Raw genomic sequence first — 25,413 nt, 5'->3', positions numbered from 1 at the left:
GATGACCTGGTTTGGACTTTTCTTCTTCACAGACCTGCATCCCAGGGGTTGGGGACCAGCCCATTTCCTGCCTGGTGAGGCTCTGACCTTGCTTGGGCCCGGGCAGGGAGGGATGGGGGAGCCGGGCATCACCTTCACATTGTCCTGCCTTTGGCTAGCTCATTGTCAGTGATGGGGGCTGGGGGAGGGGTGCGAGCAGCAGGATGCCAGCCCTCTTTGGTTGTCTGTTGGCTGCAGCTGCGCCCTCCCCAGGCGAGCCTTGAACTGGGCCAGCCCCCAAGGGAGCTGTCCACTCAGTGGACAAGGCAGGCATCAGGCCTATGCACCCCTGCCGGGGCTGTGCCAGGGCCCAGGAGGACGAGCTGTCACCACTGCCCAGGCACAAAGGATCAACGGTCCTGCCCCAGAAGCAGCTCATCGGATGCCCAGGGACGGCCCCCTCTAGGGTCAAGCGCTAAGCTACCAGCTTAGATTTTAAATGGAGGATAAAAGAGCTCAGGCTAACTCTTCTGAGCAGATTTAGAGACTCTTATATAGCTGGGGGGGCCTTAGAACAGGGATGTCGGAGCTGGGGGGTCTTCAACATCCACCTCTTCATTTTTTGGAAGAACCAATTGAAACTAGAGAGATGAGTAAACTATAGTCCCCCAAATTAAAAAGAGGGGCTGCATTATACTTGGGAGGTCTTTGATCTGCTGGCTACAAGCCCTGATACCACCCCACCTTTCCCTGCCCGCACCCCTCTTCCTATAAGAGAGCCCACTCATTTGGCACAGCAGCCCCTCCCCTCTCAAGAAACCCTCTAACCATTTTCTATTGAAAAGAACATTCTGAAGTGGGGTTTCTTAAGACCCAAGGGGTCTATGAACCTGGATGAGAAAAAAAAGTGACCTCTTTATTTCAATGGATTGCTTTTGATTTTATAATTAAATGTATTTTACTTTATACATTGAAAAACATGATTCAGAGAAGCCCAGCACCCAGATGACATGAAGAATTCCTCTCCTAAAGTGGGGGGCTCAGGTGCCAGAACATCCCCCAACCCACTGCAGGAAACAGACCCCAGGAACAGCAGTCTACGGGTCTGGAAGCTGAAAGGGCCTCAGAGATGAACCGGAGTCCTGTGGCCTGGCTAGGGATCCCAAGGACCACATTTCCCTTTCGAGGCAGCCACTCTCTGGGGAGGACCATGAGGAAGAGGGTGAGGAGGGGGTTGCTTTGGGAGGAAGAAATAGGGTCTTTGGTGGAGAGTAGGGGGTCCCAGAAAGCCTTCCCCTGAACTGGGGGCTTCAGGAATGGGGAGCCTGGGGAGCAAGGTTGCTCTCAGTCTCTGGGACAGTCTTCAAAATGTTCTGGGTGACCCCTGCCCCCACAATCACCAGATCTACTGAAAACATCTCCCCTCCCTAAAGCAAGCTGGCTGAGCGCATTGGCCAAAGGGCCCACGTGGCCTGGTGTCCCATGATTCACTTTCTGGGACACACTCGGCTGTCTGTGAAGGAGGGGGCTCCCATTGGCCCCATTTGCAGACTGGATAGATGTCAGAAGAGGAAGACCCAGGTCGAGGTGCTGGGTGGTAGGTGTCCTGCCGAGCCAGGCCTGCCATGGAGCTGGGAATGGCTAGCTCCCACACTCAGCCCTTCGGGCGGACAAGTGAAGACAAAAGAGGCGGATCCAAATTCTTCTCAAAATATTTAATTCCTTGGGGTTGGGGGAAGGTCCCAGGCCCACTTCCCTCCCCTCTGGCCCGACAACAAGCATTACACACACACAAACACACACACAAGGACACACAAGGTCAATGGAAGACTTGGCTTCCTTTCTGCCCGTCTTCAGAAGCCCATGCCGACACGTCTCCCTTCCCAGCCATCCCCATCGTCCCCCAGACACTCCCAGAGGGGAGATGGCAAGCAGCCTCTTCCACCCCAGCCCCTGCCTGCCCCACGCTCTCTAACACACAGAAAAATAAACATCCCTTGGCCTTCTGGCACCATAAACACAGTAAGAACAACAGCTGTCTTGCAATTCTTTTTTGTCCCATTTTCTAGAAAAATTTATTTGTGCTACATTAGCAGAAATATGAGCAAAGCCCCAACAGGGTGCTGCGGTGTGGTCCGCACAACAGTAACTCGGGTGGCCCAAGCCCCCCACTCGAGCCCTCGCCGCCCATCGACTCTCTCTGTGGGCTCTTCAGCTCGCAGCCTCTCCTCCCCATGGACCGCCGCCTCGGCTTGGACATCTCAAGTGATCTGTACACGTTCTAACCCTCAAGCTCATCCATGATTTGTCAGTTCTGAAATATCCAAAAAGGAGCAGTTCCTCCCAAGGAGGCTGAAGGCAGGATGCTGGGGAAACAGATGGGAGGGTCCCCCCCCCAGTCTCCGAGCTGTCAGCCTTCCTTGGCTCTTGAAAGACTCTTCGTAGAAGATATAATTAGTCTTTGGGCCTCTATTGTCCTTGTTGTCAGCCCAGCAGAAGGGACCCCTCCTGTCTATGAAGGAAAAGACACAGCCACCCCCCACCTCTGGTTCTGTGTGGACCCGAGTCTTTGGTCTGCTGGCTACAAGCACTGACGCCACCCAACTCTTCCCTGCCCACGTCCCTGTTCCTACAAGAGCGAGCTCCTTTGGCACAGCAGCCCCTCCCCTCTCAAGAAAGCTTTGGGGGATGGGGCTCCTGACCACCCAGTGCCTGAGGAGGGTACACAGAGGTGGGAGAGAAGACGGGAAAAAATGTCTACCACCCCATCCCCCCAACTTGAATCAGAACCTAAAATGGCAACGAGCCCCAGAGCCTTGAAAAAATGGTTAACAGTGCTTACTCTTTAAAAACAAGTATAGAGATCTATATATAAATATATACACACATCTATCTAGCGATCTATGTAGCGGTATAGAAACCATTCTGTATCTGGTCAAAGAAAAGTAAGACATGTTATGCTAACGTCATCGCCATGCTTCTATTTCCTCCACCAAGAGCAAGCTGAGACCTGCCTTGGAGGCGGGGGGCCAGCACTAGGCAGGCATCCCCAGACAGGCTGCCTGCCCAGGGCAGAGAGCTGACCAAACACAATGACACTCTGGTTCTGGGGGGCTGTTAGAGGAAGAAGTCATGTGTGGGCTGCAACGCCGGAGGCCCTGTCCTCCAGCCCCCCCCCCCCCCCCGAAGCAGGCAACTGGGCCATCGTCCCCAGATGTGGCAAGTCTCCTGGACGTCCCTGTCCACTGCTGATGACTTCCCAGGTGGTTTTTACCATTCGGGTTTGTTAAAAGTCTTTAGAGTGACGTTACTCGGAATCTGACAGGTCACTTAAATAAAGCAAAGTGTTAAGGGTGACAATTTTGTCCATTATCTGGTTTTTCTTCTGACACATGCACCTTCCCGTCCCTCTTCCCACCCTTGAAAGAATCCCAGACGACTTGAGGGCTTTCCTGTTTGCCCTTGGGTCTCTGAAGGGTCTCACCAGCACAGAGAAAATAGACAAATCTACTCAAAGGGCAAGCCCTGGCTACACAAGTCATGAAAAAAGATGGCTTTGCCTTCATTCCCAGGATGCCAAGTGGGGCATAAGGTTAGGCCACCTCGGGACAGGAGTCTTTGTGACTTATGAAACTGCCCCTAACCTTCTGACTTTTCTCCTCACTAATCCTGCACTTTCCCCATCACTGGCCAAGAAAACGGCTCTCCAAGGAGAGGGTACTGAGGGCTCATGCCCACAGCTCTTGGCAGAGATGGGCAAAGCCCTCGAACTGATCACCAAGACAAGAACTAGATATGCTCCATCCGCAAGTGTTCCTGGACCACAAATCTCAGCCGGCTTCCAAGCCAGAAGCCAGTTTTCTCAACCAAACCACAGACTCTGCACACCAGGACCACCTACAACCAACACTCCTTCCTTCATAGTTTATCTAAAACACCTGCCATTGGTCCCTACAGGCACAATGACCCAGCGTCTCCAGCCTTGGGTGGCCAACACCTCTCTCTGACAGTTGCAACCATGGCCAGCGGCTCCATCTGGAACGTGGCGATTCCTAAACCCGGGCTGCCTCAGCTTCCCCATGTCCTCCTGAAATCATGCTTAGCTCTGGTTCTAATGCAGGCACCAAAGGACCCACGCACAGGCACACTGACAGCCAGGCCCTGGGAAAGCCCCTGGCTCTGCGTCATGCCCCTCTCTGAGGAGGCTGCAGAGAGGCCTTCCCTATCCAGGAGGACCTTACCCTTTTCCTGGGTGGAGCTGGACAATAATGATATCCTACCTGGCCAACACACCCTGCTATCTGATGGGATGTGAGGGCAGGAAAAACCCAGGACCATTCCAAGATGCCACAGAGGGGCAGCCCTTGGAGGCCCAGATCTACAATGGAAGGAAAGTCAAAGAGAGAGTGAGCGCTCAGTGAAAGGAGGCTGTACACTCTGGAGGGTCCCCTTTCCAATCCAACTGGGAAGTCCAAGGGTAGAAAACTGAGCCCTTGGCCCAATCTCATTTCCCACCAGCGAGGAATCTTGCCCCCAGAGTCAGGGGCTACCAAAGTCCTCCAGATGCGCCCTCCGGGACCCCCTGGCACAAGCCAGGCTGGGAGCAGCGAGCCTCCTGCTAGCTGTGGTGAGCCCCAATGCCTCCCCACACACTCGCTCTGGGAGTCCCTCGGCAGAGATGTCTAACACAGAGAGGGGTAGGTGCTTACAAGGGTCCGTACTTCGTCTCATACTTGGAGACGATGCTCTTGCATTTGCCCACTTCTTTGCGCAACTCCGCGACCTCGGTCCTGAGAGCCGTGTTCTCTTTCTCCAGGAAAGCAGCGCGGATGGTGATCTGATTCTCCTTCAGCCTGCGCGCATCGCGGGAACGCTTGGCGGCCACGTTGTTCTTCTTCCGGCGCGTCCAGTATTTTTCATCCTGGGTGAAACGTTTGAGAGATCTTACCGATCTCCAGCAGGAAAGAGGCCTTCCCCCTTCCTCTGCTCCACACCTCGGCGGGCCCCCAGACACGGCACAGCATCCAGGCTAACAGAGGGGAGACACTGAGACTTAAGTGACTTGCCAAGTGCCCCGGTCAGAAGGGAGCCACATCGTGTCCATGAAGCGACACATGAGGATGCCTGCTTCGGGTGGCCCTTCTCTTCCAAGGACCTCCTGGTGGAGCGGCAACTGGCTCCTCTCAGAGAGGGCAGTGATCCCCAGGGCCTCATGGCAAGCTCCCAGCCCCCCTCAAAGGGTTAACTCTAAGCTAAGGGAGCTCTGTGAACTGCTGGCTGGCAGAGAAGCATCACATGAAGAAGGGAAAGGGAAAGGGAAAGTGGACTTGGAGCCGGGGCACTGACATTCCAAAGCCATCTCTGTCATTATCTTTACCTGGGTGACTTGGCAAGTCATGTAAGTCGAGCCTCTGCCTCCTTCTCTGACAGCACAATGTCCAGGGTCTCCTGGAACCAGTCTGTCCAGGACCCAGGCAGAGAAGGGAGTCTACCGGCTTCTCCCTCTAATTTTCTCAAGTTTTTGCCTGCCAGGGTTCCCATCCCTGATTACATCTCACACCAGTGTGTTTATAAGGTGGAAGGGTTCTTTCAGCTACAAATGAGCATCCCTTCGCCCCTCACAGGCCACTGGCATAGACAACAGACAGAGACAAGCCAGCCACCAGGGCCCCATGCTGGAAACCAAATTACCTTCTGCTCATCAGGGACAAAGACCTTCTTGGCCTTTTTGATCATGGGCTGAGGTTTCAGGTCTTTTTCAGCAAACTTGTGCTTTCGAGGGTTGAAGAGTTCACCCCCTGGCACACTGGAGAGGACCAGGTCCGCAGGGTCAGGGTTAAAGTTCACATCGACCTCCACACAACTGGGGTCAATGGGGCTAGGGGTCTCTCTTTCATTTTCCACAGAGGATTCTGAAAAAGACACAAAAAGAAGGGCTTAGTGAACCCTACAGAGGTAGGGAACCCCTGGCAAATTCAAAAGACCTAGATTTTCTCTCTATCTCTCTATCTCCTCCACTAAATTCATGCTACTTTTTTTTTCAAAAATACATTCATCCTGACTCAATAAGAATACAGAATGCTGCAGAACCACTGCCACTTTAAGAAAAACCTCCCCCTAACACATCATCACAGTGAGAATTTAAAAGGAACATCAGATCAGAGTGATTTTCGATTTGATGATCCCCACACATTAGCTAAAGTTTAAAGCCAACATTGCCCTCAAATTCCTTCTGTTTTGTGAAAAAAAATTTTTTTCTTTTTAGATTTTTCAAGGCAATGGGGTTAAGTGGCTTGCCCAAGGCCACACAGCTAGGTAATTATTAAGTGTCTGAGACTGGATTTGAACCCAGGTACTACCTGACTCCAGGGCCGGTGCCTCTATCCACTGCGCCACCTAGCCGCCCCTGTTTTGTGAAATTCTAAAGGGTTGAGGAACAAGTGTTCTGAAAGTAGTCTGTGACCACTCATTCCCTTTCTGCTGAGGTCACTAACTGGTCTGACTGGGAGAACTACTGGTGCCTGACCAGCAGACTCCTAAGCTTAGACGTGCAATTTTAGAAAATGTGGCAGTGAGTAACAGGGATGGGTCCAGATGTAAAAACGTCTTATGGGAAGTAACTAGAGCAGCTCTGGAGGGTTTTAAAGGATGGGGAAGGAGGACAGGTTGACCCAGGCCTTCAGAGGCTGAGGTAAAAACTGAGGGTCAGCACAGGGCAGAGTAACCTTACCCACATGAGGCTCTCAGAGCCCCACCTCCTCCTCAACAAGAATCCCCTCTGTATCAGCCCTGACCAGAGGGCGTCTGGCCCCACCCCAAAGAACCACCACCTTCTGCCTTGACCCATTTCACTGGCAGAGCTCTCACTGAGAGCAGCTTCTTCCAGATGCTCAGCCTCAGTTGGTCTCTCTGCCCCATGACTTCTCCCCCAGTCTATCAGCTCTTCTGGACCTCAGGTTCCTCTTCACTCTCTGGGCTCTGGCCCTCAAGGATGAGACTCCTCCATGTGGGAGGTAATGAGGATGGAGACGGGCAGGACTCTTCTCCCTGTTCTCCTCTCTCAGCCTCTAGGCTATGCCAGCTAAAGATAGTATCCCATAATCCACTGAGATCTCTTGTTTAAACTGAAAACATTTCTCTTTAATAGATACAGCTCAGATTTGAGCCCCCAAAGAGATTTCTGAAGCTTGACTCCATGGTCCAGTCTTAGCTATCCCTCCTAGCTTGATAAGGATGCTACCCAAGACTCCAGAACCACTCCCCTGGAGATCTTCCAGGATTACATTCTAGAATTTTCCTAGAAAATTCAAATATGTTCACTGGCCTATACTTTGCAGCTCCATTTTTTTTTTTAACCTGGGACTTCTGACCTCCAACCCATCAATGCCTCTCCTCCTTCTTGTGATCTTTCAAAACTCAGGTGGGCACTTCCCTGTCACAGAAATTATTTAAGCAGACACTGGATGATGTTAGTTAGACACTAAAGTGGTGATTTTCTTCATTCAAGCATTTATGACTATACTAGGGACAGGGCAGAACAAAAAACTGCCCCTACTCTGATGAAGCATGCATTCTATCAAGTGAAAAGAAGAGGAAATACAAAGTATTTGGAATGGATGTAGGAGGTTGGACTCCCCGGTCTCTGGTCTCGCCTCCAACTCAGAGATTCCCCGATGCTAAGTAGAGACCCAAGGGCTTGTCTGGCCCAGTCGCCTCAATGGCTCTTGGCACAAAGCCACTGTTTCCAAGCCTGAAGCAGCTCCCTCTACTTATAAGGGGCTCCTTTCTAAATGAGATGAAGAAGTTCCAAAATGTCTCTGAAAGGAAGGTTTCCAAACTTGCTTGTTTTCAGAGGATGTGCTTAATAAATGGGATTCTTTTATGCCTGTTTATGGCTCCTATTCATCCAATATCACTACAAAGATGCCTCCTAAGGATGATGAGTGAGACTCCAATTAAGCAGACAGACAGGGAGATTTTTTAACGAAGCAAAGCTCAGGGTGTTATGATTTTTTCCCCATATTGTTCTGGCCATCTGGAACACTCTCAACTAACAGAAAGTCTTTCCCTAGGGCCTAGGTGGCTACTATTTTTAGCCTTTCCTGGAAGTGGGATCATTCTGAAGGGTGTGAAGAAGTTTGAGAAGAGAGCACATCTAATTGCAAAGCACCCCTAGGATCTTCTATCTAGATGGAGAAAGAAAAGAACGAACGAGTAGACACAGGTGTTGCTAGAAGTGGGGTTGGGTCCTTCTAACTGTATTCCAATGGGCAGCGCCCCCATTACCAACCTGTGCTGGAGGCGGTCTCTGAGGGCTGAAAGACCATGGTGGAGGAGGATGACGGGGAAGCTGTGGAAGAGCTGGCTGACTCTTTCCCCTCCAGTTCAGTCACAGGCAGCAGAACATTCTGGAGCAGGTGAGTAGGGCTGGCCGGGATGCCATTCTCCAGCAGGAATTCATCCAGGTCCATGTACTCCAGGTGGAAGGATTCACCATCGTACGGGATTGTTTTATCCCAGATTGGGGGCATGAGGGAGGCAGACACTGCCATGGTGCTGGCGGCCGCCGCCTCATCTTCCTCCAGCTTCTCCTTCTCTTTTTCTTTATCTACAGACACAGAGTTCACTGAATAAGACAACAGGAAGTCACCCCCTCCCCTAGAACCCCTCCCAAAGACATTCCCATGGAACAACCCAGTAGATCCACCCAGGTTCCAGTTTTGATTCAAAATGTGGGCTCCCCTCCCCCAGGAACATCACAGCTCCCAGACTATATGAGACAGGAAGCCCAGACCCCTTGTGTGGCCTAGATCAGAGCTAAGCTGAATAATGGGGCTTTCTTGAATGCCACCTCCAAACCCTGAGACTGGAGCTGGTGTCCCAGGAGGATTCTACAAATCTACAAATGATGTTATAAAGTAAACAGAGAATTTAGAGAGGGACAGGGAATGAGGAATCCCAAGACACCAAAGTTAAGGGAGGAAATGAAAATTCAAATTATTTCAGCAACCTTAGGGGTAAAATGCTTTGACCCTAAGCCAGAACCTGAAAATTTTCTCTTCTCTCCCTTGACTATCCTGGCTGCTGTCATATGGAGAAGGCTTAGTTTAAAATGGTCCAAACAGCTCCCACTCCCATGTGGTTTCCAAACTTTTAAAATGAACACTCAGTTCAAATTATGTTGAAGCTAGAACAATTATGTGAAGGGGGAAATTCCAAAGGAGGAGCCCCACAGTCTGGCTGGGGAATTGGGGGTCCAGCTAAGATGAGGAAGAATAAACCTAAGTCAGGTATGGAGGTGAGAAGCTCCGTAAGGATTGTGACCCAAAGTGAGGCCAGGGCAAGGTCAGTGGTTTAGAGAGGAGCACAAATGAGAATTGGGGGGGGAAGTGGGGGAGGACAGTTCTAGATGGCTAGAGAGCAGGCCCTGGAATCAGGACCTGAGTTCAAATCCAGCCGCAGACACTTAAATTATCTAGCTGTGTGATCTTGGGCAAGTCATTCAACCCCACCGCCTTGCAAAAAAAAAAAAGAAAAGCAGATGACCCATCTAGGAGAGCCCCAAGTTTGCTGCCTCAGCTTTACCTTTCCCTACCCATCCACTGCCAGCTGCCAAGACTTCTCACTACTATTTACTGGACACCTTCCCCTCGCTGGTCTCTACCTTCCCATCAGTTCTCTTCCCATTTCCAGATCATTACAATCATCTCCTCCCTGGCCTCCCAGCCACCTCCAATTCACCCCACTTCCCTCTACCACAACTTCCAAATTCATATTCTTCAAACAGTCTGGCACGTCAATCTGATCTTCTCCTTTTCTTTCCCTTCATGCACTCTCTGTTCTAATCAAACTGATCTCAGAGTCCTGTTTGTGACTCTCCATTTCCAGCCACCAGGTCCTTTCTCAGAGTGTCTGCCAGGTCTGGAAACCCACCTCCTAGAGCCTCTGCTCCTCTCTGAGACCAGCCCAGGGCCACCTCCTGGGACCTCATTAACATTCCTTACCTGAATTATTTTTGCTTATTTATCTGCACACGTGATGTGTGTAATTTCCCAGGAGGAGGGAAACTCCTTGAGGGAAGGGACCATTTTGTTTTTTGTCTTTTTTATTTGCAGCAACCACAACGGTGTTTCATACACAGCAGGTGTTTAATAAATGCTTATTTCATTGAATTAAGGAAAAGGAAAGCAACAGAGACATAATCAGGGCAAAAAAGGAAATGAAAATGATGGAAAAATGCCAAAAGGTTTTTTAAGATCTGAGGGAGAGAATTCTTAACTGGATCCTCTAATGAAAGGGGAAAACCAATGTGATTACTCTGGAAATAAAACTGTCCCCTGGTGGCCCAGACAACAGGAAAACAAATCTGTTGGCTTGGTGTCTACGGGCCTAGCAAGTGGGATGGGTGGAGGTTCCTGCAAATAGTGATTTCTAATCAGAGGTCATTTAACTCCCAGCAAATACCTTCTCTGCTAACACCTATGGAGGTCAAACCCTTCTAAGGCACAGATTCTGCTCAGAGGAGGTGCCAGCCAACCAGCAGGGAGGTCACCTGGGCCAGAAAGGGGCCATGGGCAAGTTGCTGACCACAGGAGGGGATCAGCTGGGGCCTAGCCCACGTTCCGACTAGCTTTAGGGGAAATGGATGAGAAAGGAGTTAAGATCAAAGGTCCCAGGCCACGTCAAGCTCTTTGTCCTGCTACTTCAGGCCAGCTATCCAGGAAGTATGGTAGTGCCCAGGTCTCCCCAGGGGAATTGGGGCGGCTCCACGCCTGGCCGATGTCTTCCAGCTCCTTCAGAGCCAGGAGCCTGCCTCTACCGCCTGAGATCCAGGACAAAGAACGACTGGATCCAGTCTTCAGGGGGGGTGAAGGCTATTATCATTTACATCCTTCCTGGCGCCTGCCCATCCCTGATAGGAGGGGAAAGGACAACTGCAAAGCCTCCTCCATTACTCTGCAACCCTGCCCAGGACCTCGATTCCCTGGCTCTTCCCCTGCAGGGCCCTACCAGGACCTGAACCACCTCCCTAAAACAAACAAAAGCTGGGGCGGCTGACTGTAGCGCCCAGAGGGAGAGCCGGCTTCACCCGACCAGCTGGAGGCATCGTAGGGGACTGCCAGGCGGAGAGATGCTCGCCCCTCATTCCCACTGGGCCGGCTCGGGAGGCTCAAAGCTGAAGCAGGCCTCCAAGGCCCTGAACTCGGGCTGCCCTACCTTCTGGGGGCGCCAAGGAGCCCAGCTTTTTCATAACACTATTTAATAGGTTTTGGGGGGAGGGCTGAGGCTGCCGGGGTGAAGTGACTTGCCCAGGGTCACACAGCCAAGTGCCCGGCGTCTGAAGCCACATTTGAACTCGGGTCCTCCTGCCGCCTGGGCCGCTGCCCTCCCCCTCCTCCATGACTGGCACCACGGACGCTGTCAACACTTCACTGAGATGCCACAAGGGCAGGGGGCATCGCGCCGGGCACCCGGCAGGGGTCAGACAGAAGGGTAAACTGAGGCGAGTGGCGCGCGCGGGGCTTCCACGCCCCGCCCCCTTCTGGGACCCCTGCCTCGGCCCCGCCTCCTCCGCCCCATTGGCCCGCTCCGGCCCCGCCCCCCGCAAGCCCCTTCCCCAGCGGCTCCCCTCCCCCTCCCTGCGCGCAGGCGCGCCGCCGCCGCGCCCGCCCCGCCCCCCTCACCGAGCCTCGCCTCGCGCGGAGGGTTCTCCATCAGCTTCTTCAGCGCCAGCGGGAAGGAGCCCGGGGGGCCGCGCTCCGCCGCCGCCGCCGCCTCCCGCCCCGACCCCGCCTCGGCCTCGGGCGGAGGCTTCTCCTCGGCCCCGCCGCCGGCGGACATGGTGGCCCGCGCCGGGCTCGGTGGCAGCGCCTGGCGGAGAGCGCCGCGAGCAGCCGCCGCCGCCGCCGCGAGGCTGCACTGCGCAGGCGCACACCGCCCCGCTCCCCTCCCCCGGCTCCCCGGGCGCTCGGGCGCATTCATTATTCAGGAGGCGAAGCCCCGCGGCCCGCGGCTCGGCCTCGTGATGGGCCCGCCCCCGGGGGCGGGGCGAGCGCTGCCCGGCGCTCTGATTGGCGCGGCGGCCGGGGGCGGGGCGCGAGGCACGTGCGGGGCCCGGTGAGAGGCGCCCCCGGAGCTCCCGCCCCCAGGCCCTGATTGGGTCGGGCCGCCGAGCCGGCCCGGCCTCCCCCGGCCTCCTGGCCCGCGCCCCGCCGAGAGAGCGGCCCCGGGAGGGGCGCGGGGGGGGGAGAGTCGGGGCTCGGCCCGGGTCACGTGGGGCGCAGCCGGCCGCAGGCTCCTCGGCGGGGGAAGGGGGAGCCCAGGAGCAGCCAATGGGAGGCGGGGGCGGGGCCAGAGAGCTCGTGGCGCCGCACGTGCGCGGGGGGCGGGGCCGCGCTGGCGGGGCGGGGCGGGGAGGGGGCGGAGGAACGGCGGCGCCCACGTGCTCCGCGCGGGCTCCGCCCCAGGGCTGGGATCCCTGGAACTCAGGGCCTCAGCCTGCCAGCCCCGCTGCCAGCCCCGCTGCCAGCCTGGGGAGGAAGCGGGCATGGGGGGACAGACGGACAGACCACCCGCCTCTCACGTCCCAAGCAGCCAGGCGGGCCTCCAGGTGAGCCGGGCAGCGGATGCCAGGCCCCCCGGGCTTTCCCAGGCCCTGCCAACTGTTATGTGTAGCCCTCCCATTAGGCCCCCTGGGCTGGAGGAGCCCCTCCTCAAGCCTGGAATTGTAGCCCCCCAGAGGGACAGGCCCCCGCCGCCACAACCAGGACTCCACCTGCGGCCTCTGCAAATCCAGAACACGATGCTTTGCCCACCGTGGGCAGCCCTAGCGGGAGGCTCCAGAAATTAAAGCTTGTTCCGCCCGCTGCGGCATCAAGCACAGCAGCCTTGACAGCAGACGGAGCCCCAGGTTTCTGGGGGGCAGGCCCGGGACCTTGCTGCAGGTGCAGTCAAATATTTAGTACCAGCCTGGTGAGACCCAAGGAAAAAAGAGACAGGCCTGCCCTGCGGGAGCTTGCCTCGGGCCTTCCAGATTTCAGAAGCCATCTAATCTAACGCTTTATGTTCTAGATGAGGAAACCGAGGTACACCGAGTCCAGGGGCTAAGCACCCCAGGTAAGATCTGAAGCCAGATCATGACTCCGGAGTCCCAGCTGCTTCCCGCCCCTGTCTGTGATGAGGAGGCAGCCCGGGACACCGTGGCCCGTGTTGGAAGCAAGAGGAAGACCCTGGGCCAGACCTCGGTTTCCTCAGGTGTCAGATGGGAGAGTTGGACTCAGTCTTCTCAGAAACCATCTGGGCTAACTCCCTCCTTTTACAGATGAGAAAACCGAGGCTCCGCAAGGCTGTGGCCTACCTGAAGTTATAGCCGACAGCGGATAAACATTTATTAAGTTCCTGCTCTGAACAAACGGCACAGTCAGGAGGACCTGAGTTCGAATCCAGCTTGTCCTAGCTGTGTGAGACCTCGGCCAGGTCGTCCAACTCTGCCTCCATTTCCTCATCTGTAAAAGGAGCTGGAGAAGGAAATGTGAGGCCCCTTCAGGACGTCTCCTACAAAGGGGAGCAGCGTGGACGCCCTCTTCCCACCAGTTTGCTGCTTTTCCAACTTCAATCAGATCCTGGCTTCAGTTCCATCCCCTCCTAGGGCCCCAAGTGCTCAGATGGACTGCCGCCGAGGTACACCAGTGCCATCCCCTAGGGCTGTTTCCAGAAGAGCGGAGCCACGCCTAGGTCCCCTGCTCTTACTTGCCTCCTCCAGCCTTACCCTGTTCTTTCCTGAGGGCTCCTAAGTGGATCATCGTGAGTCCCTGTCCCCCTCAGTCAAGTGCAGGGGACGGGTGGGAAGTGCCTGTCCTGACCCTCGGCTCCCACCTCATTAACCTCTCACAGCTTCTCTTCCCATGGGTGAGGTGGCAGCCGGGCAGGGATGTGCTGGAGCCAGCTCTTAGGGACTCACAGATCCTGCTGCTGCCACTGTGGAACTTGGCAAATACTTGGAACCAGGACTTGGCATTTTGTGCTGCTTTGCAGGGATGGAGAAAACGCTACTAATCCGGGTTCAGTTTCAGAGTAGCTGAGCTGGTTGCTAAACACTCCGCAGGGTCCCCGGCTCTTGGTCTAAAGCTGTAGTCCCATCACCTGGCCCAGCTGCTCACCAGACGTTTCCCTTTGGTTTTCCCCTTCAGTTTATCCATGTCCACATTGTCCTTCCAAACCTCCTGTTTCTGCTTAATACACTACCACAGCGGCCTTACAGCCACCCTTGGATTCTTCCAGTTCTCCCTCACTTGAAGCATCAGAATTTGATGGTTTTGACTTCCAACACGACTTCCATCTGGCCAGCCCACGAGGACAGGCACCTCATCACTTGGACTTTATCACCACAGCTTCCTAATTGCTCTCTATCCGGTCCTTCCACTCTCCAATTAACAAGCATTTTAGACAACCTCCAAGCATTAATAAACTCCCATACCAGGGCACGCCACAGAGCTACCAAAGCAACATTCCCAAGACAGAGGGCTGACCATGCCAGAACTCTTCAGTGGCTCCCAACTGAAATAAAATTCAAACTCTTTAACCCAACTTTTTCTTTTAACTTTATTTAAGGCAATGGCATTAAGTGACTTACCCACAGTCACACAACTAGGCAATTATTATAAGGCGTCTGAGGTGAAATTTGAACTCAGATCCTCCTGACTCCAGGGCTGGTGCTCCATCCCCTGCACCACCTAATGGCCCACTTTGGCTCAGCTTTTGGTCTTTTTTTTTTTTTTTTTTTTTTTTTTTTTTTTTAGGTTTTTGCAAGGCAAATGGGGTTAAGTGGCTTGCCCAAGGCCACACAGCTAGGTAATTATTAAGTGTCTGAGACCGGATTTGAACCCAGGTACTCCTGACTCCAGGGCCGGTGCTTTATCCACCACCCCACCTAGCCACCCCATTAGCTCAGCTTTTAAAATACCCTGCAGGTTGGTTCACACTTTCTTTTCCATTCTAAACACTCTTCACTTTTACTTTTCCAGACTTCCTCCCTTTCCCCCACTCAGCTCCAAGCTCAGTTCCCTCCCTGCCTTGCCTTTCCCAGACTGAAAATGTCCTCCCTCTTCCCTCCCCCCTCAGTTTCTAAATTCTTTCCAGGCTCAACTCAAGGGCCCCCTCCCCCAGTCTCCTCAAATCATCCTACCGGTATTTCCAATGTTTGTGGAATGGAATGGAAGTCCTACTTAGGCTGGTCTAGCCTCCCTGCCTCCTTCCTCCCCTAACTTGGGCTTGTTTCCCAGGAAGAGGAGGGGGCCTAACTGGGCTCACTCACTCCTGCAGGTTATTCTTGGAGGGCCGCTCCGACTTCTGAAGCACTTTCCCCCCTCAGATAATTGACAGCTGAAATGACATACTGAGAGCTTAATTCCTTTAGCACAAGTCCCAGTGCCAGCCCTGCTAAAATAAAACTGAGGCCTTGTCTTTGTGCAGTGAACACACACCCATCACTTCCTTTGGTTTCTCACAATAATCCCCAGACTGGACTAAGCAGGACTAGGGATTAGCGTTCTTGTTTTACAAGCAGGAAACTCAAGCTCAGCAAAAAACTGAGGTCCAAGGTCACCCAATGAGAACAGGTGGCAGATCCCCCAGCTTGGACCTCCACAGGGAGCTCTAGGGTGGGAGGGTTTAGCATGGTAACAGTCACACTGGAGTGGTCCTTTCCTGAGAGTTGGTTCTTTCAGAGCTTTTCCTGGGGGGGGGGGGGAGAAAACATGTAGAATGAAGTGGGGGCCCAAGCCAAGCTGCATTTCACTCCCACTTGTGCCTTTGGCCAGTCTTGGGGAGTCAGTGAGTCCCTGGCAGGGTCAGAAGGGAGATCAGGGGTCACAGTCCAAACAGGACTCCCTCCCTGGGGAACATTAAATAGACTTGGAGAACTTGAGTTCAGATCCCAGCTCTGCTCCCAAAGCTGTGTGACCTTGAGCAAATCATTTTTCTTTGGACCTCAGTTTCCTCATTTGTAAAACGAAAGGGTTGGACTTCTTTAAGTGCCTTTCCAGCAGGCAGATCCTGGGTTTGAGCTTAGGTCTAGACTCCAGGCGTTGAGGAAATGTTGACAAGCTGGAGCAAGACTAGAGAACAGTGACCAGGATGGCAAGGAGAGCTGGAGCTTGTCAGTCAATTCACAACCATCTACTGAGTGCCCACTGTAGGCCAGCCACTGTGCCAAGCACTGGACCAGGATAGGAGGGAATGATCTGAAGAAACTTTGACTGTTTAGATAGGAGAAGAGAAAACTCAGGTGAGGATGTGGCACCTTCAAATATTGGAAAAGCTCTTCTGTAGAAGTGCATTGAATTTATAGAATGACCATCCATAGATTTAGAAGGGCTTTAGAGGCCATTGAGTCCCTTTCAAGAGAAGTCAACACACATTTATTGAATCCCTACCATGTGCCAGACATTATACCAAACTTCCATTTTGCTGAAGGAATGGCTCAGAGGCAATACTGGGCAGTGTTTCTACACACTTTGAGGATTGCAAAGCACTGTCCATATGCTTACTCCTCTGACCCTTACGCCAACCCTAGAAAGTAGGTAAGAGGAAGTGGTGAGGTCCTTAGCTCATAGAGGTCTGTTGTGGGAGAATTTGAACCCAGTTCTTCCTGCTTCCACACTGGCTCCACTTGTCTGTTTGCTCCCAGAGAGGAGCAATGTGTACAAGTGGCAGGAGTAGATTTCAGGTTGATATAAAGGAGGAAAAACATCACTAGAGGCATTCCTCCCATCTCCAAGCAGTGGCCAGATGGCCAATTGCCAGGCATGCTTGAGTGGGCATTCCTGCCTGGGCAGGGCTGGACTCCCTTGGAGGTCCTTTCCAGCTCTTGCTCCAAGATTCGAGAATCCTTCCCAAGAGTTCCTCGATGCTAGGGGCTACATTTCTAAGACACTTAGTTCTGCAAGATCTGCAAGAAGTTTCTCCTATTGAGTTGAACTCGAATTCTCTACAGCTCCCCCCTTGGCTCTTCCCTCTGTTCTACCAAAAGAAGCCAAATTCTTTTCTGGAAATGAAGTTTCCATGGGCCACTGACTTGTCAGCTTGCTGCTTCTCCTGACCCCTTTGGGTCAGGGGCTTCTGGGACTTATTATCCCTATCATAGACCTCAACACTTAACAAACCTTTGGCCAAGGAGGCTGCCATGTAGAAGTTCCCAACATCCTAGACCTTTCTACCATTTCACCTTTCATTCTTTCTCTCTCCTCTGAAATTATATTGTGTTTATCTTGTATATACTTCCCTGGATACATTTGACGTTCCCCACCCCACCCCCAGAATGTAAGCTCTTTGGGGGGGCAGGCAGTGAGGACATAGGTGAGAAGCAATGCTGCACAGTAGATCTCTCAACTGGGGGGTCAGGCCGACCTGAGTTAAGCCACTTAGTAACCATGTGACTCCTTTCCCACCCTTTATTTCTTTAGCCTCAGTTTCCTCGCTTGTAAAATGAGGACAATCATAGTACCTGCCCCACAGTGTTGGTGTGAGGACCAAGTTAATATTTTATAGCTACTATTTTTATTATCATATGTTGGAGAAGTGGCCTCCAAGGTAGGGTGACTTGGACACTGTATGGCCCTGGACAAGTCACTGAAGTTGGTGCCCTCAGCAACATGAGGTTGCACAGGAGGGAGTGACCAAGTGCCAGTAGAGGGAATTTATACATTTGGGAGTTCTCTGTGCCACTGGTTCTCAAAGTCTGGTCTGGGACCTATGGGGAGGAGAAGGTCCCACAAGGCCAAAGCTATTTCCATAATAGTATCATACTTAGTTATTTACACTTCTAAAATAGTGTTGATAGATATAATTGGAGTAAATAATAGTTCTTTGTAAGGGGGGGTCCCCAAACCAAAAAGGTTGAGAACATTGATCTATGCCAGTGACATCATAGGTCCAAATCCTATTCTCTATGAGCTACTTCATTAAATTGAATTAAGAAGATAAAAAAGTTACCAGAAGACTAGGGTTGAAAGGAAAGGGGAAAGTTGATGGAGAAGGTAACTTAACTAGAGGAGAGGGAGAAGGGGCTATGGTTCCCGAATGAGGATGTCAGAGAGTTTCTGTGGGGTAGAGAGAGCCCAGTGAAATAATTCTGGCAAGGGGCGGCCAGGTGGTGCAGTGGATAGAGTACCCACCCTGGAGTCAGGAAGACCTGAGTTCAAATCCAGCCTCAGACACGTCATAATGACCTAGCTGTGTGGCCTTGGGGAAGCTGCTTAACCCCACTGCCTTGCAAAAACTATAAAAAAATAATAATAATAAAAAAAATTTCTGGCAAGTTGGTGGATCAAGTGACTTACTGGGCAGCAGTTTTGATCTGAAGCCAGAGGGCCTGAGGGTGCCGAGGTGGGGGAGTTATGATGCCCCTTCTCCAAAGGGACCTGGCAAAGGGACCAAAAGTTAAGCCTCGGCTTGGAGATGAAAGCTGGGGAGAGACACTGGAGAGAGGAACAAATGCCTGGCCCCATGGCAGGTTCTAGCAGAGAGCCCTTTGACCTGGAAAGGGAGTGAGCCCAGGGAGTGCCCATGGGTCAATATATTAATCCTGTGCCAACCTGGGGGATGCTTGATAGCACCTGCTCCTTATCTCAGTCACACATGGGTCTGACCCTGGAGCCCGGCTGTTTACTTGTCCCCACCGAGAAGTCATGGAATGGACCAGGGTCAAAAGGGAAACTTTGCTTGTTCTTTCCACTGTGGGCACCTCTCCCCTCTTTCTCCTGATGGGGAATGGGTAGCAGAGAGTTGACCAAGGCAAGGGGAGAGAGGATTCAGATGGGAGGACCCAAAAGATTATCCCTAATGAAGGCCCTTGGTCAGCCCAGTGGTCAGTACTTACCACCTCTACTAGTCTGGGACTTTTTCTGAACAGAAGAAAGATGTTTGCCATGCCCATTTTAAAGATGGAGAAGATGAGCCCTGCATGTCCTGAGATAAGCCATTGGGAAAGGAGGAACAAGGTCTAGATTTGAACTCTGACTCTGCCTGCCTCAGTTTCCTCATCTGTGGAATGAAAGCTTTGGACTAGAAGTTTTCTAAAGTCCCTATGGTGATAAGATCTCAAGGCATTTCACCTCTCTCAGCCTCAGTTTCCTGATTTGTAGACTGAAGGGGTTAAGACTGGATGAGTTCTGAGGTTTTAGCCTAAAGCTATGCTCTTCATCTGCCTTTGGCTCTAGAATTGAGGCAGGGCTAGACTGTGGTTCCAGTGGTTCTTTTCAGCTTTGGGTTGTTTTGGAATTGCTGGAATCTGGCACCACCCCCAATTTGCACTAGGTTGGGAAGTTCAATGTGCATGGGAGGAGTGGCTTAGAATCCTGATTCCTGGCCTGGGCCTGGCTTTCTACTCAGCCACATTTTAATTCCTACAAGTGGTTTGGGAAGCCTGGGAAGTGGGGAAGTGAGAAGGGGCGTGGGGCTCCTGGATCTGGAGGACCCAAGGGCCCCGAAAGAGGCTCCCCATTCCCTTTTCTGCCATCGATATCTTATAGGCTCAGAGTTATCTGTACAGTGTCTCCTCCTTTGGAGAGAGTGTGAGCTCCCTCTGGGCAAGGGCTGAGTCCCTTTGATACCTTTCATTTTCTCACAAATTTAGCATGGTTTTGGCTAAGTGCTTGTAGACTGACTCTCCTGGCTTCTTGGTCACCCCATTGGATATGCCAAGCTCTGTGGGCTCTGGGCCTCCATCCTAAGAAGGGCCACACCAGAGTCTCAGATGCTTGCTAGTCATGGGGCCCTGGATAAATCACTTAACCTGCTTATCTGTAGAAGGAGAGGGTGCACATCCTGCCTTCCAAGGTCCCTTCTAACTGATTAAACCCATGATCCTAAATCACCAAGCAGATACCAATCTGGAGTGGTGGAACATTTCCTCATTAGAAATTCCTGTGCCCCCCGCCCCATGCACAGATGTTGCTCCCCCTAATAGAAGGGAAGCTCCCAGAGCTCAGGGCATTTCCTCATCAGGAACACCAGTGACAGAGGGCCAGTCTCTTGTCTCTCTACCTTCTGAGCAGGCTGCCTGGTATACCATAGACACTTAATAAATGCTTGTCACATTGAATTGGCCTGTTTTATAGAGAAGGAAACTAAAGCTCAGGGTGATAAAGTAATAGCTCTCCTGAAGTCCTAGAGCCAATCAGCCCCCAAATAGGAGGCTCTTTCTCCCTAAGGGCAACCATCTCAAGTAGGTACTCAAAAGGGAGAGTAGCTCCTGAGTCTCCCAGTCCTGGGGAAAAGGAGCCTGGCAAAGCCCCCAGAGGTTTGTTCTGTAGCCAACAGGAGGTGAGTCGGAACCACTGACACGCAAGTGCACATCGTTGGGGGTCTCTGCTGCCCAATCTTATGGGGCCCCTTCTTTTGTCCACATGGAGCAGCCATTAAGCCACCCTCAGGACCATCAGGGCATGCTCCTGCCTGGACAGCAGCCTCTCTTCTGCCCAGAAGCCCAGCCCCTCAGAGGGCACAAGAAGTCCCTGGCACAACCCCCCAACAAAGAAAAGCCCTTTCCAGCTTCTCCTTGATGGTCTCCAGGGACAAAGAATCCACAGTCTCTGGCTTCTAGCAAGTGGACAGAGACCCTGGAGCTTTCCCCTTGAGCTGAGCCTTCTCTACAGTAATGCCTAGGTTGGGAAGGGACCCTCCCCTGCTTCCTTTGCTCAGTTAGTTCATAGCAGCATTCCTCCTCCTGCCACCACCAGCAGTCTCAGAGGTCAATCGAGTTGACAGAAGCTGTCATTAGGACATCGGGCTTGTGCCAGGCGAGAATCTAGTCGATAGCAGGTTTGTCCTAACTCCTAAGAGCCATGGGGTGAAGCTAGGGACAAGGACCAGTCAGGTGCCATGAAGGTTAGTGCTGCTGGTGAAAGAAGTCCCGGGTCCTGCCCAAATGGGTGAGAGGTGGAGACCTGGGAACGGTGATGCAGGGAAGTGGGAGCTACAGGTTCCGAATTAGGGGTATCTTGGAGTCAAGGCCAATGCTTGGCTCAGCCGGACTTTCTGTTACAGAGAACTCTTTTGGAATTATATGCTAAAAAAATTAGTCTTTTTTTTTTTTTTAAAGAAAGCTTAGACCTGGATGTACAGATTGGGGAGTCATCACCCAACCAAGCAGCAGTATCAACCCTCTCCTCCATGGCAGCCACTGTGATAAGGGCTGGGGACACAAAGAACGGCAAACACACAGGGCCTGCCCTCGGGGAGCTAGCAGTCTGAAGGACGGAGCAGCTGTGTGCATATGTATTATGTGGACCCATCTATACATGCTACATATGAAACATGGCACATGCACACACCCATGCGCACACACTGTCCCCAAAGTCTTGGTGCAGCCTTAAACTTTACTGCCTCGGGATGGTGATTGAGCCCCTGCGACAGGAGGAGCTTGGGAGCCAGGCTGCACCAGTGTGTTTTCTATTCTGCTATCAGTCAGGGAGAAGCCCCATTTCTCGGCTACTGAAGGTTTGCGGGGTCTACCTCCCAACAACCCTATGGGCCACACAGGGGTAGGAGAGGTGGCCTCACTTTTCCAGACGAGGAGGCTGAGGCTCAGATCCTCCCCCGGCGGGTTGTGCCCAACCCAGGCGTCTCCTGTCTCCCAGCCAAGCTCTCTGTCAGATAAAGCATGCTGTCTCTCAGCGTCCTGGGAAGCCCTGAGCCCTGGCACCTCCTTACCGAGGGTGGGTGGGGGTCCTCCAGGTCACCGAGCAAGTTCTAGCCGGTCTCCAGTGGCTTCCAGAGCCAGGGCCGGGGAGGTCCCTTCGAGCTGGCCCTGGGCACCCGGTCTGCCTGTCCTCTCTCTGGCTCCTGCCCTCCCCCGGCCCCCTCCCTCAGCCCCGTGTTTGGCTGCTGTTTCCTAGGAACGGGACTCCAGTCCTCATGGCTGGCTTACATAACAGTTCTCCCGGTTAGGGGGGCTAGGCTCAGCCGCCGCTGGGTCGGGGCCCCCTCTTCCCACCCTGGGGCGCCCGGAGGAAGGGGCCCGTCTCATCTCGGCAGTGCCTCGGGTGCCCGCCCCGGGCAGATGGCGACAATGGCTCCCGGTCCCCTCGCCGAGGCTGCCCCATGCCAGGGCCCCAGGTAGCTGGGCACCTCCCCGAGCTTCCCCTCTCCCCTCTTGCCAACTGAGCCCGAGTCAGGTGGGCAGTGCCAAGCCGCCAGGCAGCTCCTGCTCGGCGGTCGTGCACCTGGGTACCCGCCCACCTCCTGGCGAAGGGACCGCGAGATGCCAGGCCAGGGCCGGGGGCCTCGGGCGCGTCCTACCTGGCCTCCGGTCGGCCCAGGGCAGGGAGTGCTCCAGGAGCGACTTCAGCATCTCGGGCATGTCCATGGCAGGAGCCGCCCCGAGCCGCTCGCAGCTGGCCATGGCTCGGGGGTGCTGTGGAGGCCCGAGCAGCCCGAGCCTCGGGGTGACGGGGAGGGGGGAGCCGGAGCGGGCCGGGCAGCCAATGAGCCGCCGCCGCCGCGCAGCCCGCGCCTGCCCACCCCCGCGCCAGCTTGGGCTGCCAGGCGGCCCGGGCACCGTGCCAGCCTCCGCACGTGGAGCCGGCCCAGGGAGGCCGGGCTCCCGCCTGACCCTGCCGGAGGGACCCCCACCCCACGCGGCCCCCGCTGCAGGGCAGGCACCCCCACCCCCACCCCTACGCGCCCCCCACTGCAGGGCAGGCACCCCCACCCCCACCCCACGCGCCCCCCGCTGCAGGGCAGGCACCTCCCACCCCCCACCCCTATGCGCCCCCCCCTGCAGGGCAGGCACCCCCCACCCCCACCCCACGCGGCCCCCACTGCAGGGCAGGCACCCCCCACCCCCACCCCACGCGGCCCCCACTGCAGGGGCATGCACCCCCACCCCCACCCCTATGCGCCCCCCACTGCAGGGCAGGCACCCCCACCCCCACGCACCCCCCACTGCAGGGCAGGCACCCCCACCCCCACGCACCCCGCACTGCAGGGCAGGCACCCCCCACGCACCCCCCACGCACCCCCCCACTGCAGGGCAGGCACCCCCACCCCCACGCACCCCCCACTGCAGGGCAGGCACCCCCACCCCCACGCACCCCCCACTGCGGCCCCCACTGCAGGGCAGGCACACACGGGTGTCCCCCCACTGCAGGGCATGCACCCCCCACCCCCACACACTCCCCACTGCAGGGCAGGAACCCCCACCCCCATGCGCCCCCCCACTGCAGGGGCATGCACCCCCCACCCCCACGCGACCCCCCACTGCAGGCACACTCACACACAGATGTGAACACACAGGCGTGCACACATGCACAACTACCTGGATGCACCTCCGAGCACACACGTGTGCCAGGTCCCTCAGGGAGGCAGTTGTGACTCACAGAAGGAGAAATATTCCAGGCCAGACCCAGCACACCACAACTCACACAAGAGTGAGTTACAAGCGTGTGTGTGTGTGTGTGTGTGTGTGTGTGTGTGTGTGTGTGTGCATGTGTGTGTGTGTGTGTGTGTGTGTGTGAGTGTGTGTGAGTGTGTGTGTGTGTGAGTGTGCGTGGTGTCCGTGCTTGGGATCCTGGAGCTGAAGCCCGCGGCGACCTCAGGCTTTCTCCTCCTGTCTATTTTACAGACAGGGAACAGAAGCTGAGGAAAACAAAACGACTTGCCCAGGGTCCCCCCGCCTGGAAGCAGACTTGATGGAAGAGAACAAACTCACATTTATCTAGTTCTTCCCCCATTTGACAGGTGAGGATATTGAGGCAGACCAAGATCAAGTGATTTGCCCTGGGTCCTAATGACAGTCCAAGTGCCTGAGTCAGAATTCAAACTCGGATCTTTCCAGTCTCTATGACAGGCCTGCTATCCAAGACTCCACAAATTTCATCTTCGCTGGGTGATCCTGTGGATAAGTCACAATTTCTGCAGCCTCAGTTTCCCTATCTGTAAAAATGAAGATGACCTGATAACTTCTGAGGACACTTCCAGCTCTGGGATGGTGGGTCATTCACTTTCCTCGCTCTGTGCCTCAGTTTCCTCATCTATAAAATGAGAAAGTTGGACTAGATGCCTTCTGAGGGGGCTTCTGGCTCTCAGGTTAGGATCCTGCCACCTCTGGACACCACACAGCTGACTCACCTGGTGCTTGGGGTCACTTAAAATCCAGATTGTTTCTCCATGAATCTTCCTGTGGCCCTGATTCCATCTCCTTCTACCCTGAAGTTGGTTTCTGAAAACAGGGTTGGACACGTGGACATCACCTGGCTGATTTCAGGCCATCCTCGGTGCCACTCCTGAATGTTCCCCCCAAAGCGTGGGTGACCCCACCTTCTGTGTACAGTCATCTGAGCCATTGATCTAAATGTGGAATCCTCTGGGCAGCCCCCAGCTGCATGGGGGAGGGTCCCGGATAGAATGCTCCCCAATTTCCCCTGACCCCAAAGTGGCTTCAAGCAATTCTCAGTGTTTATGTGACCAGGGTCTAACTCTGTACCTCAGTTTCCCCATATGTAAAGTGGGGGCCACTGTCCTGCCTTCATAGTTCAAAGCAGAGCTGATCCCTGTGTTGGGGAGCTAGGGGGCAGAGGGCATCCTTGGGAGAGAGCAATAGCCACTTGAGACACATTCTGAGATTCACAAACATCACCATTGTCCAGAGTTGGTTGGCATCTGTGGCAGCTGCTCCCCTGAGGGCTCTCTGGCAGGGAGGGGAGCGCCCCCAGATGCAGGAGCTACTCTGGGCGAACAGCGCAGCCAAGTAAGGTCAGACCAACAGCCCGTGGGAGGGGTTTTATGGTCCTTCTGCCCAAAGTGTCTACTCAGAACCCCAGGGGTTCTCAGCAGGGGAATGAAGGGCAAATGCCATTCTGGGGGAGTGAAGCAGACCCGAGGCTGCTGCTAGGCGGCAGAGCTGGACAGTGGGGCAGGAATGGAGGGAGTTCACTGCAGTCATCTGGCTGCTAACTAGTTCACCACCGATTGGGGGTCAATACTATTGCCTTCAACATTGTGGGAGAATGAGGGCGGCTAGGTGGCGTAGTGGATAAAGCACCGGCCTTGGAGTCAGGAGTACCTGGGTTCAAATCCAGTCTTAGACAATAATTACCTAGCTGTGTGGTCTTGGGCAAGCCACTTAACCCCCATTTGCCTTGCAAAAAAAAAAAAACCTAAAAAAATAAAAAAAAAAGCATTGTGGGAGGACAGGCCCAAATACAGCAAAGCTCTGGTCACCCCTCTTTAGTGAGGACTAAGGCAGGGGGTGCCTTATTATGGCTGAACTTCCATCTTGTGCAGGGCTTTATGCTTCTTCATAAGTAACTCCCCTCTTCTTTGAGGGTGTATTGGGGGGCAGGTGGTGGCTCTCAAGAATGAGTGAGCCCCCCCCAAAAAAAGAATGAGTGAGTCCCAGGTCCTTCTGGGGGAGGGAGGAGTAGAAAAGGCTTG

General features: G+C 54.0%; 1 protein-coding gene across 7 annotated transcripts; it reads right to left on the bottom strand.

Annotated features, from left to right (window-relative positions):
- Positions 1-858: 858 nt before the first annotated feature.
- On the bottom strand, positions 859-22,384 carry TEF (TEF transcription factor, PAR bZIP family member). Of its 7 annotated transcripts, none has more exons than XM_074227024.1 (5): positions 11,664-11,872; positions 8,270-8,587; positions 5,671-5,891; positions 4,689-4,900; positions 859-1,177 (listed from the first exon to the last, which is right to left on the bottom strand). In XM_074227024.1, the coding sequence occupies exons 1-5, from the start codon at positions 11,818-11,820 to the stop codon at positions 1,006-1,008; spliced, it is 1,080 nt and encodes a 359-aa protein (XP_074083125.1). In that variant the 5' UTR covers positions 11,821-11,872; the 3' UTR covers positions 859-1,005. The 7 variants fall into 7 exon arrangements, with proteins under 7 accessions (XP_074083125.1, XP_074083128.1, XP_074083130.1 ...); XM_074227027.1 differs by lacking the exon at positions 11,664-11,872 and adding an exon at positions 22,279-22,384 and having other exon boundaries at positions 861-1,177; XM_074227029.1 differs by lacking the exon at positions 11,664-11,872 and adding an exon at positions 21,691-21,965 and having other exon boundaries at positions 866-1,177.
- Between the last annotated feature and the right edge of the window lie 3,029 nt (positions 22,385-25,413).

The sequence above is a fragment of the Macrotis lagotis genome, chromosome 2 (genome assembly GCF_037893015.1).
Source record: "Macrotis lagotis isolate mMagLag1 chromosome 2, bilby.v1.9.chrom.fasta, whole genome shotgun sequence".
NCBI classification, from domain to species: domain Eukaryota; kingdom Metazoa; phylum Chordata; class Mammalia; order Peramelemorphia; family Peramelidae; genus Macrotis; species Macrotis lagotis.
Note: the sequence above shows the minus strand (reverse complement) of the source record. Positions and strands in the feature narration are given on the sequence as shown.

Excerpts from the sequence above, each read along its gene's own strand:
- TEF (XM_074227024.1), bottom strand. The coding sequence starts at position 11,820 with ATGTCCGCCGGCGGCGGGGCCGAGGAGAAGCCTCCGCCCGAGGCCGAG. Across the intron at positions 8,588-11,663 it reads TCCGCGCGAGGCGAGGCTCG|ATAAAGAAAAAGAGAAGGAG; the intron begins GTGAGGGGGGCG and ends CTGTGTCTGTAG. Across the intron at positions 4,901-5,670 it reads TTGTCCCTGATGAGCAGAAG|GATGAAAAATACTGGACGCG; the intron begins GTAATTTGGTTT and ends CGTTTCACCCAG.